Source organism: Scleropages formosus, chromosome 8, assembly GCF_900964775.1.
Source record: "Scleropages formosus chromosome 8, fSclFor1.1, whole genome shotgun sequence".
NCBI classification, from domain to species: domain Eukaryota; kingdom Metazoa; phylum Chordata; class Actinopteri; order Osteoglossiformes; family Osteoglossidae; genus Scleropages; species Scleropages formosus.
In genome coordinates, this window is record NC_041813.1 from 22716385 (window position 1) to 22737095 (window position 20711).

Here is a 20711-nt window from a genome sequence, read left to right on the forward strand (position 1 = left end):
ACATTCAAAATGGAACACTTCACTATTGAGAAGTTACATTTTCTAAAACATCTTTCCTTCCCTTGCACAAGATGGAAAATGCTGTTAATGTAACACAACCATTTTGTCTCACTAAAGGCTGCACTTACACAACATTTACACCAGTGTAAACTCTGGGGCTTCAACTGTAATCAGTAAACACTACACAAGATGCCCAGTTAAAAGAGGAGCTATGCATATAAATAGAACTGAAACACTGAGAATACCAATATTCAGCAATTTGCTTTGCATTTTACATGGCACAGTCAGTAAATAAAATACTGGCCGTCGTGTGATGCCGCCGCTCCTGTTGCTGCCCATCGGCCCGTGGATGTTGAACAGCTTTACAGCGACCGCAGAAGTTTCACATGATGGCCAGTCTTAGAACATACTGACTCTATCAGATCTGCTTTTCAAAATAGCTCATGCAAATATGGCACTGATGGAAAATATGTAAAAGTGTGGCATAAGGTTTCAATTTCTTATGCAGAGAAATTGTGCAGAAAATCAAATAAATCCTACAAAGGACAGATAAAAATTCATTTTAGGTGGGGGGGGACATTATTGGCACCATATGACCAAATTGCAATAAATGTCAGTTGTCCAAGTGTTGTTACAATCTGAGATTTAATCCGCCAAAGGACTCCGTGCGTCCAAGAGCGTTAGTACAAGTGTTTGTGGAGGCACTGCTGTAAATGAACCTTCTGAATATTCTATTTTTGGAGGTGCAATAAAAATGGGCAAGAAATTTCCAGCAATGACAAACGTAATGCACTTTTAGGAGCCTTTCCACATGAAGCTGCCAAGAGAGATACAATCCAAAGGAAACAGCCACACACATGCCTTTAGTGAATTCCTGAAAGTAAGACATAATAAAGTCATGAAATAAAAATTAAGCACCAGTCTTCTTGGTTTTTAACTGGCAGCCTTCATTGACACAAGTCCATACGCTTAATCTCTACCTTCTGGCTGACCCATGAGGTCCTTTCATACATTTTCTGAACATCTAAAATATGTTCAAAACCTCAAAACTAATTATAATGCAAATTCAGACATGACAGTTCTTTCCACCAAAAAGCAGCAGTACAGGTGTTTTTTTTCCCATACATTATTTTGAATGCAGCACAAAAGCCACTTTAAATGTGCTTTAAAATCCATCTTTAAAGGCAGTCTGCCACCGTGAGACAATAAGAACATTTAACAGCTTACTGAAATGTCATCTCCGCATTTAACTCGACATTTCTTTATATTAGATGGCTTCATCACAGGAGGGACATTGCTGGGGAAACACAAGATATACATGTAAAACACGATAACTTTCCTCTTTTAATCGTGGATGACTTGTGATGTATTCCTTAGCAGTATTCCAGTGTATTGTACCACAGTCAGCGTATGGTACCGCAGGCCTGTTTGACAGAGAAGTGTAGCTGAAGGGCAGCTGGTGAGGCATACCTGTCGGAGTGCTGTAGGACACTGTCACATCTCCTCCCAGGTCCGCGGGTGAGTACTTCTCATTCAGGAAGACGGAAAACATCACAAAGCTGGTGGAGCCTGGCCCTGTAAGATCACAAACGATACATTTTAGTCCCAACTCCCAGTCTCTTAGTTGCATGTCATAACATGGTCAAAGTCCAAAACAAGCAGGACCTGGAGAGCAGTCACAATGTCAAACGCCACGTGAATTCATACACGTGTGGATGCTTTCATACGCCGCACTCCAGCATCAAACATAAAATTGTACCAGGTACTCCACGAGTGATAAAATGCAGAATGTCCCACCCAAACCTCCCAGCAGAAGTCCACAGCCATCAAGTAGCCGAGTTCCCTAGCAAAGGATGTGCGCTGCGTACGCTCCACAACTACATTGTCCCACTGAGCCTCATATGTCAATGCTATGTCACAAGTAATCAGACTCTTGTTATCAATGAGACACTGGGCAACAGTACACACAGCAACACAATGCTCTTCCCCAAATGATGAACACACATACAAAGCTACAATCAGTTAAGGTTATTAATGCACAAAATGCCACAAGTCTCCAGGACTCCCTTGCAAGCTCCCGCCGGTGTCCAGCACCTGTGAAAAAAGAAAAAATGCAGCCACAAAACTGAGGCCTCCTGGGAAAAAACAGAACAGTGCAAAAAGTGGACAACAGGGGAGGGTGGACGCAAAAAGGCTAGTGACGACAAGTTGCATATTTTCCCATGAAGCAGACAGAGGTCAGAGAGAACACCTCTTGAGCTCATCAACCCACCAGCTCCCGCTCGACCTTCAGATGAACTCAACATGACAGATAACTTGAAGCTGGTCAGTGCTCCAGTGCACTCTGAGGCCGAGAGGCTTCCTGCCTCCACGGGGAAAGGTCTGACAAGGTGATGGTGTGTGAGAGCCGTCAGGGATGTGCTGCTGAAAATGCACCAGGGTGGCCGGAGTCAAGGCCTCCATATCAGCTCCTGACATCTCACCAGCCAGGGGCACTTTCCCCTCAACGCCTCAGCTACTCAGATAGCATGACATGAGTTCTCAACAGGAGAAGCATTAGGAAGAGCAGCAAGCTTTTAACCTTTACACCCCATGCATTTAACAAACAAGACAAAGCGAGCTCTCCTTGAGAAGCTAGGCTTGAAGCCAACACATTAGCTGGGGTAAAACAATGAGTAGAAATACCCCTTTCTTTCTTTTCTTTTCTTTCTTTCTTTCATTCTTCCTTTCAGGCCTTGAGTAAATGAAAGGGCAGGAGGTTACCCTTCCTGATGCCCTCCGTGTATGCTCTCAGGCTCTGGGAGACACTCTGATCTGATGAGTTGATGAGGAGACGCCCATCACAAGTATATCCTAAAGACCGAATAAAGAAAGTGATTGTTGGAACAGGATCCATATCTGTAGCCAGGGCACTAACTGCAATCAGACTATAGAAAACTCCAGCTCAACTGGATGCAGGGACGATGCGGACTCCACCGCAAGATGACACCGTCAAAAAGAAAGAATCTCTGCGTCCTGGAATCAAAGACCACGCAGTCCCTCTTGCTTTAGAGAAGTTGTGTCTTCCAAGAACCCATTTATGAAAAAGAATCAATAAGCTGCACAAAGGTGCTTTTCAGTCCCTATAACCAGTGCATATGGAAGCCACTTTCTGTTCCACACAGGACCATAAATGGTGTTGGGCTGTGAAACTAATCCCCTTCTACATGTCACTGATGAACATGTAGATCCATGGGAAGTTCCAGCACTTTGCACTGCGGTTTTCTTGTGGCACAGCTGATTACCATAGGAGATGCGAACTGAGCACCAAGGGGAAAACAAAACAAGATTCCGCCTCCTAGGGTAAGGCTTTCAGCACCATCTGAAAAGAATAAAGGAACATTTAACAAATACACCAAAGAGGACCTTGCATCCCTCTCCCACCAAAATTCTGAAATCCCAGCGTTTCCAAACAACTGATCCACAAGGGAAATGATGAAAGCTTGACGGACTTAGAGAAAATGAACAAATGAGACACACATGGGTTACCTTCTGCTCTAAGGTAGTGGGAGCATGTGCAGCTTATAATCATTTAATAAGCAAAAGAGGAGCTGCCCAGACAGCTGTCTGTCTCACTGTTTCTGCCTATTCGGAGGGAATCCAACACAAGCACTATAAGCAAGCTAGGCCACAGACTGGGCGTGTGGCTTAACGGAGGTCTTTTTTTCCCCAGACACTACACCAAAAACCCAATGTGTGGGATGGGGGCTGGAAAAGGGAGGGAGTGGTCCATTGTGAGACAGGGACAGCATTACTGATTTCATTTTGACTTCAGTTGCAATTACCTAATGGAGCACACTTGATTTCTACACATTCCTGTTTTATTAAAAGTAGCAGTGTGTGTATGCGAGGGTGAAAGAGAGTGTGGGGGAGGACAGCGTGGCCCTATACACCTGGCCTGTTTGGCAGAGAACATGAAGAGATGAAATGGATGATCCATCACTTTGTGCAGCTGTGGCTGAAATGACAGCGATGAGCACAACGGGGCTCTAGAGGCAAGAAGAAACTTATTTCATATTCTTTTGCTGTTGAGCAACTTGCATCGGGATGAAGGTGCTGCAATTAGGACAAACAGCATACCTGCCAACAGCTGTGTAACAACACTAAAGACCTGGCATGAATTCATGACACTGGCCATCAACTTTGAGGCATGACAAATCACTGTGATTCACCTGCTGCAGCTAACATTCCACTTGACTGAAGGTTTCTCAAATTTCAAAGCTCGACAAATAATACAACTGTATAAAACTCCACATGGAAAACAAAGGGAAAAAGAAACACTGGGAATAAATCATCTATTCATGTTGTGAAGTCAAAATCTATTGAAATGGAATGAAGACTGTGGACCTCACATTGCAATAACCATTGTTGGAGACAGTGAGTAAAACTAATAATTCTGTCTATAAAGAACAAATGACTGTGACATTGCAAGTGTTTCCTCTAGTCTCAGCAGGCTTTACTTGGTTTTAATGTTTGGCTCTGTCAGTGACTTCAGTAATTACAAATCTGAAGGACTTGCCCCTCTCTGGGCTCAGTTCAGTATTAAAAACTAGGCAACAGGTACGAACTGTACAGCCAGAATGTTACACAGACTACTAAAATTAGTCTAATGGAAATTCCACCAAAACTGCCAGCAGCAGAGTGTTTACAGAAGATACCAGAGGCATGTTCACATAGACTGCATTGTTTTTGAAACACCTGATATTGACACCCCAGCCTAAACGTGTTGAAAATTGCCACGTCTCAAATTTCTAAGGTTACCACTACGTTAAACTGTACCGCATGTTTGTAGAGCCATTTTTGTAATTAAATATTATCTTAATATTTCCGTGCTAAACCAATAATTTTATCAAAAACAGATTTACAATCTTTCCAATTTGATTCAGATGGATTTCAGATGGAGAAATTCAAATGAAGTAAACGGCTACAATACTAGAGCACTGTAGCTCCTGGGCCTTAAAGTTGCAACCTTAAGGTAGCAAGGCTATATCTCAAACTAGTGTACAACCATAGGAGTGCTCAGCATAACATAGCGAGTTTTCGTTTCCTAGGAGCAGGGGGCTTTTTGGAGATCCTAGCTGTGTCAGCCATGAACAGTGACACTTCACCTGCTGGTGAATATTAAGGGACAGTCAAAGGGGATATTTATGGCAGTTGGTCTTGAAGGAAGAAAGACAGGGAACAGGAGGACTCCATAGCCTGATGGTCTGGTTATTGTTGTGTCCGTGGTAGCTGTGTTGCCAATTTTTCTTTAGGTTCTGCCTTAATAGGGAACCACTGTCTGCGCAAACCTTTGACTCACGCAATGTCAATCACACACACACTTACCCATAGAGTCCAATACAAACTGCTCCTGAGTGACGGCAAGCGGAGGCTGTACGCAGACATTTAACTTGGGACTCTGCACTGTCAAACGGCTCTTCACCTGGATCTTTGGTGGGAAACAACAAAGGAGACAAAACAATCAATTTAAAGATCACCTTCAAATCATGCATCATATAAAGCACATAGGCCCATGCTGAGGAAAAATATTATTACATACTGTTCTTAAAGAATTACTATTGTTTTGGAAAAAAGTTCTATATATAAAGAGTAACCCCTTGCACCTATGCACTGTACTTCAAGGAATATGGCTGCAACAGCAGTACGGGCTGATTTGTGCTTTAAGTACAGTACCTCACTTTATGTGTTAAGCCCCCCCAGCAAGAATCCTCACCTACCTTCACTGTGACAGAGGGCACCGGATTTCCAGCAATCTCCCCAAGCAAAGAACGCTATGCCCATGTAAGAGACAGATGTCAAGGGAATGGAAGAAACAGATGGAACAGTTACAGTGCTAACGCCAGAAAATATAAGTCCGACAAATACATTCATATAGTATTGCCTTTGGAATAAAATATTATAAATGAAAAATAACTAATTAGCAGGTTTTCACCGAAATGGAATGCCTTAACTTCTGGAAGTGTTTTTATGATGTGACTCCCTCCGAGTTTGTTTAGTGACTGAGGGAGGCACAAGTCAGGTCCCCAGTCATGGGATAGCAAAAGTCTGAAAGTTTTCCTCCATGTTACAGCAATTTCTGCTCCTTTCTATTATTATGACATTGTCCAGAGAAAAGACAGCACGGTGGAGCAGCAGGGTAGCACTGGCACCTCACAACGCATGAGCTGTGTGTTCAAACACAGATGCACTCTGGCTCAGTCTGTGTGGAGTTTACATGTTGTCTTCAAATTCATATGGCATTCCTGCAACAGTCCAAATGCAAATGTGTCAAGTGAACTGATAACTCTAAATGGCCCATAGTGTGTGTGTGTGTGTGTAAGTGAGAGACAGAGGGAGAGAGAAGGGGAAATTGCCCTGGGATGAGCCGGTATCCTGTGACAGTGACATCCTTTAGAAGATCCAAGAACCTTGCCATGAAAATATCAAGCTCTTCCAACACATAGCGCATTAACATGATGTTACGTGTTCTTCCTCTTTAGCACCGATTGGACAAAACCCTTCTTCAAATATGATCCACCTAAATGCTGGAACGGGCTATGATTCTATCTCGTCCGGATTATTGCGGCTCCCTCACAGCAAAAACTGTCTGCATCTGCATGGTGCTCAAAGCCCTTCTCTTGAGACTGTAGAATGTCTTGACAGTGGCTCAGAGAAGCTTAGAAATTGTTTGACATAACTACAGCAGTAATCGGAGTCTTACAATGCCAAAAGGAGCATTAAGTAAGATTTTCCCTGGCAGGAAAACAAACAACACTGTCTGGTATAAACTGAAGGTCTTCACAGTGTCTTTAAATCATTTTAAATACAGTCTATACTATTGCTTCACAAGAGAAATCACATCATTCTTAAGGAGGACACTAATGAAACATTAATCAAATGTTCTTTGGAGCGATCATATCGTGAAAACAAAAAAAAAAAAAAACAAAAAAACAAGGCCACAAAAGGCAGCCTTTATTGTTTTCACACACTGTTCTCAATTAGAAGAGGTTAAACACACTGACATTGAATACAAGGGTATTATTCACTCTAGAGGAAGTCTCAAACAGCTGTATCCACCGCTTGGTTTATTTTGTCTGCATTTCCTCATTACTGCAGTTCATGGCGCTTGGAAATCCTCCTTCCAGGTTTTTGAGCGGCTGTGCTGTTGCTCTTTCTGCTCGGCTGCTTTTACAGCCGTACCTATGTGGGGAAACACAGGGTGGCCTTGGAGATGGTTTGGGGGGAGGGGCGAGTAGAAGGTTCGAATAGCTGGACTGTAACACGGCAGGGAGTTCACGTAAACAAACGGCCGATCCCTCGCCAGTAGTCTAGCATGACTTAAACCACAGTATTATTAGATATTTATTCATTTAGCTGACACTTTTCTCTCAAAGCGGTATACAGTCTTGAGCTACTTACATTGATTTACCCATTTGCACAGCAGGGTGACTGCTACCGCATCAGTTCAGGGTAGACAGGAGGTGGGATTCAAATCTGGCTTCTTCAAGTGCAAGGGGGTAGATTTAACCACTATATCACCTGCTGGCCCTGAGCGATAAGTGCATTCAACTATAAAATGTACCATTTATCATTTTCACTTCTGTTACGAGAAGGAACGCAGACCACATTGACCACACTTTCTTAAATATTCCCCATTACTGTGACAGCTGGCGATGCAGTTATTTTCCATACTGTGCAGCATCTAAAGGTATCAAACATCATATCTGGACCAATTCAAGAATTTGCTGTGCATGGTCATATAATGACGAAAGAACAAGACGCCATGTTACAGGACTATGTGTAAACACTGCTCTCTCATGATAAGTTCATATTCCAGAATGACATTGCCCCCACACATACAGTTAGTCAAACTGAAGAGTGATTTCATGAACACTACAATTAAGTAAAACACCTTCCATGGCTTCCCCAGTCACCAGATATAAACATCGGTGAAAGTTTATGGATAGTTTTGGAGAACGCAATGTAAAGTAGATTTCAACCCCCTTCATCCCTCGAGTAACCAGAGGCCTTTCTTCTTGAAGAATGGTGTAATAACCTATTACACATAGTTAAGACAGTAGCAGTGGGAGGTGGCCTTACTCCTTATTAGGTCCTTGATATTAATTCTACATCGTTAGGTCTTTTGTTATTTTGTTAACCCCTGCACAGTATAATATAGTATAGTGAAGTGCAACAAAAACAAACATAAACGGTCAGTGTTAGTCTAAGTACATGGAGTTGTGAGACACTGTGAATGCGTGTCAGAGTGGACTGTGCATGATGGACAGCGAGCATATGTCAGAGTGGACCAGCGTCAGGACAGGTGTTGGCAGCACGCCTCGTTCAGCGGTGTCACACGCACACCGGCATACATACAGACACTGTGTCCACAGCCGAAGAGACCGTAGCTGTTACTGTCAGGTCCTCCTCCAGGCTCGTTTTAAGGAAGTTATCTGCTGAAAGAGAGACAGGCAAAGACCATTTATGTCAATCTTCAATATAGCTTGTATGGAAATTAACTGTACTGAATGATGTTTTATTTATAATGCATATATCTCTATTAAGGCACCCAAGTTGCAACAAACTACAGTATAGAGCTAAAGGCTTTACTGGGGCTTTACTGAGATCTTGTCCATACTTGGTGGGAGCAGGATTCCCCCTGAGTGCCGTCACACCCACATAAACATGCAGAGACAGAGAAACAAACAAGTCCTTCTCCACTGGTCCTCTCACACACACACACACACACACACACACACACACACACACACACACGGACATGCACGTATACAGACAGAAACAAACACACATACTGAGCATCAGCTGCTTTGATTGCACAGTTTGCCCAGGCACACTGCAGCCACATGGGGTTCCCCCAAAAGCACACGGTGCCAGTTAAAGCACTGTCACTCAACAGCTCGTGTCCAAGAGCTCCAAAGGAAGCAGAGTCGAGCGCCGTGCCGCTCCGAGGCACAACGCAATGCCCACGGAGCTCAGCTCTCAGAACGCATGGATTAGCTGTAAGCTGCCCTCAATCTCATGCTGAAAGCGAGTCATTAACAATGTGGCTTTCACATCTTCAAAATAAGACAGGATGGCTGCAAACTTAAACGGCTCAACAGCAGCAAAAAATCCCTCTCTTAAATAAAGGTTTACATGCAAAGGGGAACTCCAAAAAATGTCTGGGTTTCGGAACCACTTAGCCAATGCGAATGCATGTTGCAGCATTTTATTTCAACACCTCAAAAGGCTTGAAAAATGTGGAAAATACACAGGAATTTTGGGTATTCTCCTACTTGGTGTAAGTAATGACTTCGGAATTTTTGCCCCTTGCGTTCACAGGCAGGAAGGTGGGAGTTGAAAATCAACTTTGGTATATGTGAATATTTTCTTAAGGAACAGGTTTGAAGAAGATGGACAGCTGTACAGCGCTCCAGTGAAGTCGTGAGATGGCCGTCGTTTTGTGGAGGAGAGCTTGAAATACTAAACTAGGATCAAACACCCGGCAGTGTATGTAGCCCTAGCTCAAGGGTTTGTCTGGTGCTGGGTTGTTAAGGGCAGCACACACTCCAGATGAACAAACCATCATGGCTTTCAGAATGCAGAAGAAAACCAAAGAAAATGGTACTGAAATGTGTTTAGGTCACGTGAAGCAAAATAAGCAGTTTTACATATTTTATGGACCGGCATCCTGTTGAGGTTGCAACTTGCTTCTAGACCTGTCCTCCTGGACAGGCTCCAGGAAACGTCAACCCTCAGCAGACAAACGACAACTGACAATAAACAGCTGGATGGATATTTGTTATCTTTTACCCGATTAAAATACAGAGCGCTTTAAAAGCTGCGAAAACCAGACCTCCCAAGGCACAATGAGAATGTTCTTCAAGCAAACGGAAAAATACTGTGGAAAATTCACAATTATGAAAACAGGCTGACAGTGTAGAATGCACCTACGTCACACCTCACCAAGGTAGAGTCACAATCCATAATTAAGTCCAGAAAAGCATTAAAAAAGTGAAAAACTGAGGACAGGACATTTAGCATAAAACACTACAACGAATATGACTAAGTGGCGATCACTGCTTGGAAAGGGCACAGACTCCTTTCCCACACTGACTCTAAGCTGTTACATTGTTGTATGTAGAAGTACAACAATAAACGCACTATTACATTTACCTGCCTTTTAAAACCAAGAGTATATACTTAGATGTACTCATCTTTTATCTTTATGACTTCTACAAATACTATTCAGGTATACCAAACTCTTGGAGTGTAATTCAGGAAATGTATCCATTTGCACTTTAAAGAAGGGAGTACATTAGACCCCCACATTTGGATAACAACCCCTCAGCTGTCCAATTCCAGACTGGCCCTTCTCAGGGAAGTCTGCAAGATGTGGTTAGTTATCAGAGAAAACCATCCAGGCAGGAGTTTATTTGCAGGAAAGTGTACGGCAGCAATTCCACTCAAGTGGCTGGAGAAAAAGAAAATAAAACAGGGAGCTGATGGTAAGAGGCAAGAGGGGGTGTTTGAAAGGCACGTAATCCTTCAGGGTAAACCCTGAATCCTGTACAAACACAGCCTGAAGAATCCAACTCAGTTTTCAGTGTGAGGGTCTCACACCTAGCATTAACCTGATGTCTTTCTTATGCATTTCAAAAAGAACCGAGCGGATGGGGAAGGAGAGGGTGAGCTGACTGAGAAGAAAACGAGATGCTGTGCAATGCCCCTCACATACAGATTTTCCTCTATCTCCAAAACATGATAACATGACAGAAATAGTCAAAAATGTATCAAATGACAAATTCTTTAAAATGCAAAGAAACATTGTTCGTTACCACTGAAGCCGTTCTGATGACAGCCACCCCCCATCCTACCTACCCTGAGTCCTGACGGCCTCCTTGATGATCTTCTGCAGTGCTTTCATCTCGGCATCCACCTCCTCATAGTTGATTTCCCGTGCGTCCACCCTGGGTGCCATGAAGAAGGAGGGGTCGGTACCCATGTAGGAGCACTGCAGGTGGCCGTCACCACTCAGTGTCACTACCACACCTTTCAGATCCCTGTGGGGAACAGGACAGGGACTAATGTTGATGACATGTCACAGAGACCCAGTCAACAATAAATCATAAATATATCAAAGGTGTCTAAATCACAGATATGTAACATAATTGAATACCTGGGCTTTCTCGTGCATTTTCAATAACAGTGTATGAATACACGGACAGACGGGCGAGCAAATAGATAGACTGACGAGAAGATAAGAAAAAGATGGATACACAGATATATAAACTGACAGACAGACAAGATCTTAAGCCCAAAGAACTCTGCACAAGTTCACAAGCATTTTGGGGTTTGAGGGGTTCGATATTATTAGCATTCTATATACACTTGTACCTTGTGACACAAATATTCAAGTTACAAATTTCTGAGGATAGAAAAATTTCCCACTATATACATGTATCTATTTCATTTTTTTTTTACCATTCTGTTTAATGAAGTCTGCATTTCTGCTTGGCAGCAAAAATGCACTGACACGGAATAGAAACTTTATGGCACTTTTGTAGAGGATGGAGCATTACAAAGCTGCACGAGACTGATGTCATTCCACACACTTCTAACAGAGTGTACAGTGTGTACCGCTATAAGAATACGTACAACTGTTAAAAGTCTTACAAAGTATATTTTTATTTATTAGACCTATACCCAAGACTTTTACAGAAACGACCAAGCAAATAGCTACATGTCAGTTATTACACTTTTTTGATGGTAAACTGAAAGTGCCCAAATTCGACCTAACACTACAAATGCCTATGTGATGAATTAGTCCCATCCTTGCAACCACTTTTGTTCTGCCTTATCGTGTCTTACGGTGACTTTTTATTTCATTGTTGTTTTATCTGTTTATAGCTTTACATGTCTTAACAGAACCTAATCCGTGAAGAAAGAGGTGGATTAAACTGCATTATTAAGATTTTATTTATTGCCACGTGGCCGGTCAACTTATGAACAATGATAGTTATGAAGAGACTTCTAGTCTCAATGTTGTTCGTAAGTTGAGGTCCAAGTGTAAAAGCAGCAAAAAAGCAACCTGTTTTACTTTTCCTGGGTATTCTCCTCACATGAGGAAATTCGATACATAATTTGGTTCATAGTAGACAATTAACACCAAGAAAAAGTTTACGGTACTGTTAAATAATTGAAAAACAAGTGGATGCAGTAACTAAGCAACCACTTCATGGTCCAAAGAAACAAGCTGATGGAACGCAGGGCTAATAACCTGATGGGCAGCCTGCATCCGGTGGGAGGAAGGGAACACCAGCCCCGCAGTGACGAATTAAATCACATTACAGATGCACCGCATCCAGCTGCATCTCATTTTATCAGGCCGACCCAGGAATTCTGGGCCACAGAGACAATGTCAAACAGAGTGAGGGTAAAGAAGAAAAGCTGGTGTGGAAAATACCTCCAGAAAATGATACCCATGGCCTTTCTTTGAAGGAGCAGTGAGGCTAAAAGGGAACCGAAGAGGGGGGAAAAAAACAGATTGTGTCTGCACTCTGGCCCCGCACATCAGAAACCACCCATCTGTATGGATTAAGAACAGCGGGGAATTGTGGGAATTCAAAAGAGCGAAGCGTGCAGCAGGAGAAAAGCAAGCAAAACACAAAAAACTGAGAGCAGTGCCGGCGTGCAAACAGGCGGAAAAAAGCCCTTTTGAAAGGTTCAGCAGGAGTTATGAGTTTACGGTATGGGGTTGTGAGTGGGACTGCCGTGTGGCACTGTGCTTCGGTGCTCCCCGCTCAAATTATAACTGACAGGAGGCCAGAAAGACCCTAGTTACCATATGGTTCACATGAGTATAAAAAGATATTTCCAAGCACCAAATCCACCGTTACTCAGCTATGCTAATGCTCATAGAAAAAGGAGTGAAACATAAGCCCAGCAAGGCCTTCATTGGTAGCAGATGTAGAGAAATTGTGCGCCAGTCCCTCCATCAACACGGAGCCCAAAGTGCCTCCAGTGGCTCCAGGAATAGACCCTGTCGTCCTACACCGCTACAAACACCTTTGAAGCAACATGCTAACAGAATCAGCATCCAGCCCTCCTCCTCCTCCTACGCCCCCCCTCCCAGTGGACCGGTTTTGAAAATAACCTAATACTCTTCTTTTATCCCATGCTGTACAGCACAAGACAAGAAATGCAGTAAAATACAGAACAAAAGCTAGGTAACAATATTTGGAAAATCAGAACATACTGCAACATTAGCACAGTGAAGATGCAGTGCGTTCCATCGAAAATAAATCCCTCACTATTTGAGTTTACGTCAGGTACAATAGTTGATACTGCAATGTTTAGGGTTAGGGCACTGAAAGACCTCTAAGATTTATACTTCAATTTTTAACAACTCCACACTGAATGCTGGATTTGGCAGGCCATCACTAACTGTGCCTACTGAAAATATTAATATATATTTCTTTTTTTATTTTTCAGTTGTTGTTTTGGGACTTTTTCAAGCAAAGAGTGCAGTGACCAGCTTCCTCATACAGTGATATAGATTACGTGGTAACAAATTTACTAGATCAGGAAAGATATAGAACCTGACTTCAGCCTTAGAAAACCCAGGTTGATTTGTATATTGAATCTGTCAGGCTCTGTACATTAAAAGATGGACGAAGAGTTAAATTTTTCTGTCTTTATGGTATAAAATCCACACTGGCAGAACCACGCTGCTACTAAACCCATCCCACAGAAGTAGAGATTGATTGAACACGAGTATCAGGGTTCAGTTATTGCTACACGAAACCCACACAAAGACAGATGGTAGTTTCTAATCATCTCCAGACACATCAACGTGAAATATATGAGTTTGGAAAATTATCTATTTTGAATCACTCATTTTGGACAGCTGGGATGAGAGTCTTATTGTTTTTAAAAAAAAAAAAAAAAAAAAAAAAAAAAAAAAAAAAAGAACTTACTATACTGGTAGCTCCAAATCTACCTGACAGGACACACAGTCTTTATTTCTGAGATAACTGAAAAATCCTAGGCTTGCACTTGGTAGTATGTTCAAATAACTGATTGGATTTGGGGGAAAAAAAAAGCAAACTCCAGGTTGTCATGACACTTCCTAACCCTACCTTCACTTTCTAATCTGTTTGCATTTACGATGCACATTTGAAACCCAAGTGTATGGCAGAAGTATTTTATTTAAATTTACATTTATTTAGCAGACGCTTTTCTCCAAAGCGACTTCCAATGAACTCTCTGTAGTGTTATCAACCCACACACCTAATTCACCATGGTGACTTACACTGTTAGATACACTACTTACAATGGGTCACTCATCAATACATTAGCGGAACACGTTCTCTCTCTGTCACTCACACACTATGGGGGAACCTGAACAGCATGTCTTTGGACTGTGGGAAGAAACCAGAGCACCCAGAGGAAACCCAGGCAGAACATGCAAACTGCACAAAGACTGAGCGGGGATCGAACCCATGTTCTCTCACACCACCCAGGCACTGCGAGAGAGCAGCGTTACTCGCTGCGCCACCGTGTCGCCCAATTTAAATTCAACTAAGTTGGGCTGAGCTCAGGCTTGGCCTACTCATGAATTTAAGACATCTGACAGTTCTAAATCATTCCTCCATCCTGCCTAGGTTTCCTAAAATAAGGCAGGAGGAAACCAGTTTTGACGAGTGACCTTATGTGTGCGTTACCTCTGTCATCCTAGCTTCCGTCGTTTTGTGTTCTCCAAGATAGAACACAAAAGAGTCCCCATCGCAAAGACTCTTCATCACATATTTTCCAAGAGCAGTTCCAACCATATCTGTAGGCGTTTCCCTCCCGACAAACAATAGAGTAGCTGTGCTCCACATGAATCACTGCAAGGCTCTGGCATGACATGCTGGACTGTGTTCAGCTTCAAAAGCTAGTCTATTTAATAAATGTTTTGCAGTTTGACACTAACACTGCACAGAACAGTGTAAGGGTAACACTCAGCCTCCACCCCATGAAACATCTTGGCAATAAGCTGTCAAACAGCAGGATCACACTCCGATCGCACACACTCCCTGCCCGAACACTGCCAGTATCAGCTGAAGAGGTGTGCGAGGAAAGGGGCATCATGGGAAATCAGTAAGGGAAAAAGTAGACCTTACTGGACTGAACAAACTGGTCATCTCGAAGCTGGTAACAACGGCAGCTGACAGTACTAAAGCACATGATATAACGTATTAAGACTTCCAAAAAGCAAGCAATAAATGTGGCAGGTAGTCTGCATGCAGTGCCTTACAGATAAGCCATTGTAAAGATACTGATTTTGACTTTAATGAGAACACAATAGACAACCACACAGTTCTGTTTTGTCATTACTTGTTAAAATATACTCTACAGTGGTTCGATATGAACGCCTAACTAAATCAAGTGGCGCACCACATGCTGAAAAAGCTCCAAGTTATTGACATTTACAAAGACATTTGGCAAATGAAAATGAATGAGGAGGATAAAAGCAAAGGAGACCATGCCAACTGTGCACAAAAAGCTGGATTCAAACCCAGAGCCCACAAGCTGAAAGGACAGATACGTTAAAAGCAAAAAATGTATTGTGGATCAGGTCAACCGTGAGGCCTACTTACTTTTACCACTAGTACGAATTCAGCTAGTACTCTCACCACAAATGAAAACTTGCTGGGCCACAGTTTTCCTACGATATTTGTTTTCAAAAATAACATTTCTTTACAAAAAATATTTGTGGTCGTCCAGAAAAAGCTCACTAGCAGTATAGTAAAGGCACAGTGTGCATATTAGCTCAAGTCTGCAATAGATAAAATTATTTTAATTATCACGTACTCAAATCAAGACAAACTGAACAACAGACTGAAATTAGGACCATCTCAACACACACAAGAGGCCATCCCAAAAAAAGCACTAGCCCATACTCGCTTGCATAATTTGTCACAAAAGCTTCTTGGTCACTGTTCTAAGCAATCGCTGCCTTTGTTGTTACTTTCTGAAGATTACTTTTCCAAATATAATGCTGCAAAGTCCTATCATGTGGCATGTTAAATCTAAATGGTCGTCTGCTTCAAATTACGGTCCTGAATTAAACAAGTCAAAGAAGACTAAAAGAGAAGTGGTTGGAAGCTTTACAAGGTTATGCGGATCCCGCTTCAACAGGTTCGCTAAGGAAAGGACTTTCTTCCGCAAGGGGCAGCGAAAGAATAAAAATAATTTCACATTAAATGCAGTGGAAGAACGACAGCTGTTACAACATGGCATTGTGCATCATCCAGACCAACGTCTTTCAAGAAGACCATCCTTTTGTGTCACGTTACCCACATAGTACAGTAGCACTTCTCTCGATAGACTACGCTCACACACACAGTGAAAACATTTCCTCGTTTCCACACCACGCCCTGTTGTTTAAGGCTGGAGAAAATTGCCCAAGACATTTTGCCAGCCCCCGACTTCAAGCGTTGAACAGATGATATATGGCGTCAACAACGCAGCACATTAGCGTTTATTAACACAAACGGTGATTGTTTTAATTGCCTTATTATTTAACTACAAACCATGTCTGACTTGACACTGAAATGCTGATAAAGCATCGGCGTTCTTTATAAGACCGACAGCGGCGGCAAAAACAAAAAAAAAATCAATTCAGGACAGCTGACTCACGAATCTCAATAACCAAAGTGGCGAGAACTTTGGGAAAATCCACTGACCCGACACACTCTTCCTTTCAACTCACACATTTGTGTACTTCCTTTCTTCCCCCCTTTTCTCTCATCATTTGTTTTACTATTATCTCTATTATAATCCATACTACTTTTCTGACTAGAGCTGCTCATGTTTTATTGTCCTTTTATTTACATTTATTAATTTAGCTGACACTGTTCTCCAAAGCGACTGACTTACTCGCTCCGACACCAGCAGAAGCTCAAAATACACAAGGTGATACACAAGACACCAATGCTTTAGGGAAGCAGTAAGACTTTGAACACCCTGTGAAGCCCCCCCAGCTTGCAGATGGGGAATCCACTCGGAGGCAGAAGCCACTACAGAAAACTGGTCCCTGACGATCACAAAAACCCTCATTTGGCACCTGCTGACAGATGTGCTCTTTTTAAGTGTAAGTAATATAGCAGAGATGGTAGACAAAAGAGCACTGAAGAGACAGAAGGGGGAGCGAGCGATCCGTGAAGGACGGGAATGAGGCGATCTCCATGAGACAATTTTCAGACAGAGTCCTCTTGAACACCAAAGTCTACCCCGTCGGCCAACTCCGGCTCCATCAGAAATATCTGTTACATTATCAGACGAGGAGAAATCTGAATACACGGGCTGCTCTTAGCATTTAAAAACCGAAGGCCGGCTGCGGGTCCAGAAGAGAAAGGCTTTGTCATGTTCGGATTTCAGGGCGAGTTCTCACTGCGGTTCAGCCTGACAGGCAAACCGTGTCCTCAGTGCCACCTGCCTTCTCTCATGACACACAGAATGGAAAAAAGCACCTTTAAAGTGCTCCTTATTTTCTTCATTATCTGATGCTTTTGTCCAAAGCAAACATTCAATTTGAATTATTTATATAGCTGGGCTTTTTTTCCGGAGCAATTCAGGTCAAGTACCTTGCTCAAGGGTACTCTACTAGACCGCACCTGGGACCAGTCTGTACCACTGTACCTCCTGCAGCACTTAAACTAGTGAAAAGGTGGGGGGGAAAAAAAAATCTATGAATAGTAGAATCAATTGTTTATGTGAGAGAGAAATTCTTGCAGAGCGAGAACTTTGAGGGACACTTGGGAGATGTTGTGTGTGTTGGAAAACTGTCTGACAACCTTTCAAGCCTCGATCGTCCCCACACTAGGAGTCGAAACCTCGGTCCAAGATGTCGACATTACAAAGCTGGGTTTTGGCTCACACAAACACCTGTCTCTGACGATTGCCAAACTGCTACTCACACTCGGTGATTGGATTTCCTTCAAATGATGAGCAAATTACCGTGAATAATAACAGACAAAACAGCAGTTTTGCATTCATTACCACATATATAAACTACTGTTGCAAACTTCAGCCCCAGAAGAACATCTCAGCAGGCAAACGCTGCTGAGGACTAAATCCTCTGGGAAACTCTACAATCTCTGTATGTTTGTGCATAACACCCATGTGCTTGGAAAATGCAAGAAGAACATGCAAGAACAAGCCGAGCAAACCCCACAGTAGATACATAGATGGCATACATGCACATTAATTCCTATTAACTCTTTAAATAGTGAATAGCTAAACATTAAAGCGGAAAGTTCCCCCCGGACAAGCACCGTCCCTTATCAGCCTCTAAAGCGCACAATATAATTCTTATTCACATTTGAACGGACGTTAAGATGCCCATGTTGGCTTCCAGTTATAAACCGATTTAATGAAATTCGCACCGATAAGGCAGCATTTCATCTAAATTAATATGCATATCGATGTGTCATCAACTTCATTGTCCTGATTGGATATTATTTAGATTTCTTACATCTTCAGCATGCATTACTATATTTATGCTACATTGTTACTCATTACTATAGAATGTTCTGTATGCTGAAGGTGTCTACAGAAGCATTCAAGTCAAATCCTTTGTATGTGCAAACGTTCTCGGCCATTAAAGTGTTACCATCTCTTAAAAACGGACAACCTATATTGAACGCTTCAGCTGAGATATTGAGATCTAGAGAACTAAACATACACAGCGCTCACATGCAAGAAGGGGCAAAGTGAGCAGTTAAGAGACAGAGAAGGAGAGGAACTGCTTCATGGCAAGCGACACCCCGGAAGCGGTACTCACTGGAAGTTGGCCACACGCACCGCAACTGGCACACAGGAGAGTTGGGCAGCCCACTTCAGCGTCACGTCCTGGTACACTAGCAACGTGCTGTTGTGGTTCCCCATGAGAAGGTTTGTGGTCCCCTCAGACACTGCAATGCAAGGAGAGCAAAATGAGCTTCCGTCACCGTGTTAGAAAACAGAGGTGCAGCTGAACTTTCCGCCATTAAGTATGTGGATGAATTAAGTGTTGGAAATTCTTTCCAAAAGAAAAATTAATAGTTGTTCTGCATGACAGCTGAAAGGAATTCTGGAATGTCTGCACACCCTTCTGAAAAGGAAGACAAGCTACAGCATCATACCTGTGAAATACTGTAACCTTTTCACCTTGAGCCCTTGCTCTATGTATGTGGATGTATCTGCAATTTCTCGGTGTTCTGTCTCTGCCTGCGTGTTGCTGTGACCCTGTGCTGTTCATAAAACTAATAAAAAGGAAAGAAAACAGAGTTGTCTTTGACATACTGCTTCAGAATACCCCTCAAACTGCCCCTAAATACCAGTATCAATCATCCACCCAACTATTCACACAGCCAGTTTGTTCAGCCTGTCTAACTAAGCTGTGTTGGAAGGGTGTCAGGCAGTGCAGCCCAAGCAGCTTCAGAGATCTCCAACTGCAGCTGGGAGATCTCAAGGCACTCCCAGAGCAACCGACAAGTGTAAATCCAGGGACTTTTACATACGGTAAGCGCAGCTGTGGTGCTAAAATGGAATGGAAAAGGAATGGAAAGGCAGAATGCTTGAGGCAAAGAAAGTGCAAAGCATGAATTTATGACATATCTGTGGAGATGCAGGACATATATTAGAAAGAGGTGCGCTAGTGCTGCATCAAGGCAATTTCTAACTTCCTACTATGCAGGCTTTGCCCAAGCAAATTAATCCACTGAGGCCCATCAGTGCTTAGGTACAGCAGCAGAGTGGAATACCTGCCATTTCCAAAGTCACCAGGGTAAATGCTGCAGCTCAAAGGCATCACCCAACAGATCACACAAAGTGACCAATCCGTGCATACGGAAAATGGAAGAGCTTCTTAGGGGAGAAGCCCGATACTTGTGACTTGGCAAGCAGGAGGGCAAAGTTACCGGGGTGAACAGTTATCACAGCCCACAGTGCCACCGGTGAGACCACAGACCTCCAGCTCAGTTAGGGCTCTCCTCACGCCGGATTGAAGAGAGCAGCTGCTACCTCCAGCCTTTATTCACCCCGTTCTTATTTCCCCTCTCTCACTTTCCCCCGGCCTTCCTGGCCAAGACCGTAAAATAAATCTGCATCTGAGAGACACATGGCAGCGATTTTACTGCGCCAGGCTCACCTTGAGAGGCCGTGCGTGTTATTGCTCTAGCCAGAGATGTGTGTAATTAGAGACCTGAGCTAATAAACACAAATGGAGGAAAAAAATAAAACAAAACATAAAAGTTAAATAGGAACCCCCTGCAAGCTAAACACACCCACTGCATTTTATATAATGCAGGGGAACAAGCTTAATATTATGAATGTCTCACTAAAGCGCAATAGTGCAAATATACAAGTACAGCGAAAGCAAGCACTTTGGCAACTTTTCTTTTATTCTGTCAAACTACATTACTGGAATACAGTGGCATGAAACTGTTTTCCACAACTTTCCATTTTCCAGAGCTCAAGAAAGATGTATTTAGAGATGTATGAGCAACATGAGGAGTTATTCAGGCGTCTCCTTCATGGTCAGAAGGACACACCTTCATGTGCGTGCGTGCCTCTTACTGCTGGTTCTGTGAGCAGCGATGCGACTCGGGTGCAGGCCCCAGTGAAAGAGGACATTATGTGAAACCTGCTTCTTCCTGGCC

At 42.9% G+C, this 20711-nt stretch overlaps 1 protein-coding gene across 3 annotated transcripts in view; it reads right to left on the bottom strand.

Moving 5' to 3' along the window:
* bbs9 (Bardet-Biedl syndrome 9) overlaps positions 1-20711 on the bottom strand; it is a 138217-nt gene that overhangs the window by 97357 nt on the left and 20149 nt on the right. For 2 of the 3 annotated variants that reach the window (XM_018757164.2, XM_029254285.1), the window contains exons 9-14: positions 18854-18983; positions 10903-11084; positions 8398-8477; positions 5760-5813; positions 5368-5470; positions 1471-1575 (exon numbers count right to left, since the gene is read on the bottom strand). In XM_018757164.2, coding sequence (XP_018612680.2) covers positions 1471-1575; positions 5368-5470; positions 5760-5813; positions 8398-8477; positions 10903-11084; positions 18854-18983 — 654 coding nt within the window. The remainder of the gene's footprint in view (positions 1-1470; positions 1576-5367; positions 5471-5759; positions 5814-8397; positions 8478-10902; positions 11085-18853; positions 18984-20711) is intronic. The other variant, XM_029254286.1, reaches the window with a different exon arrangement.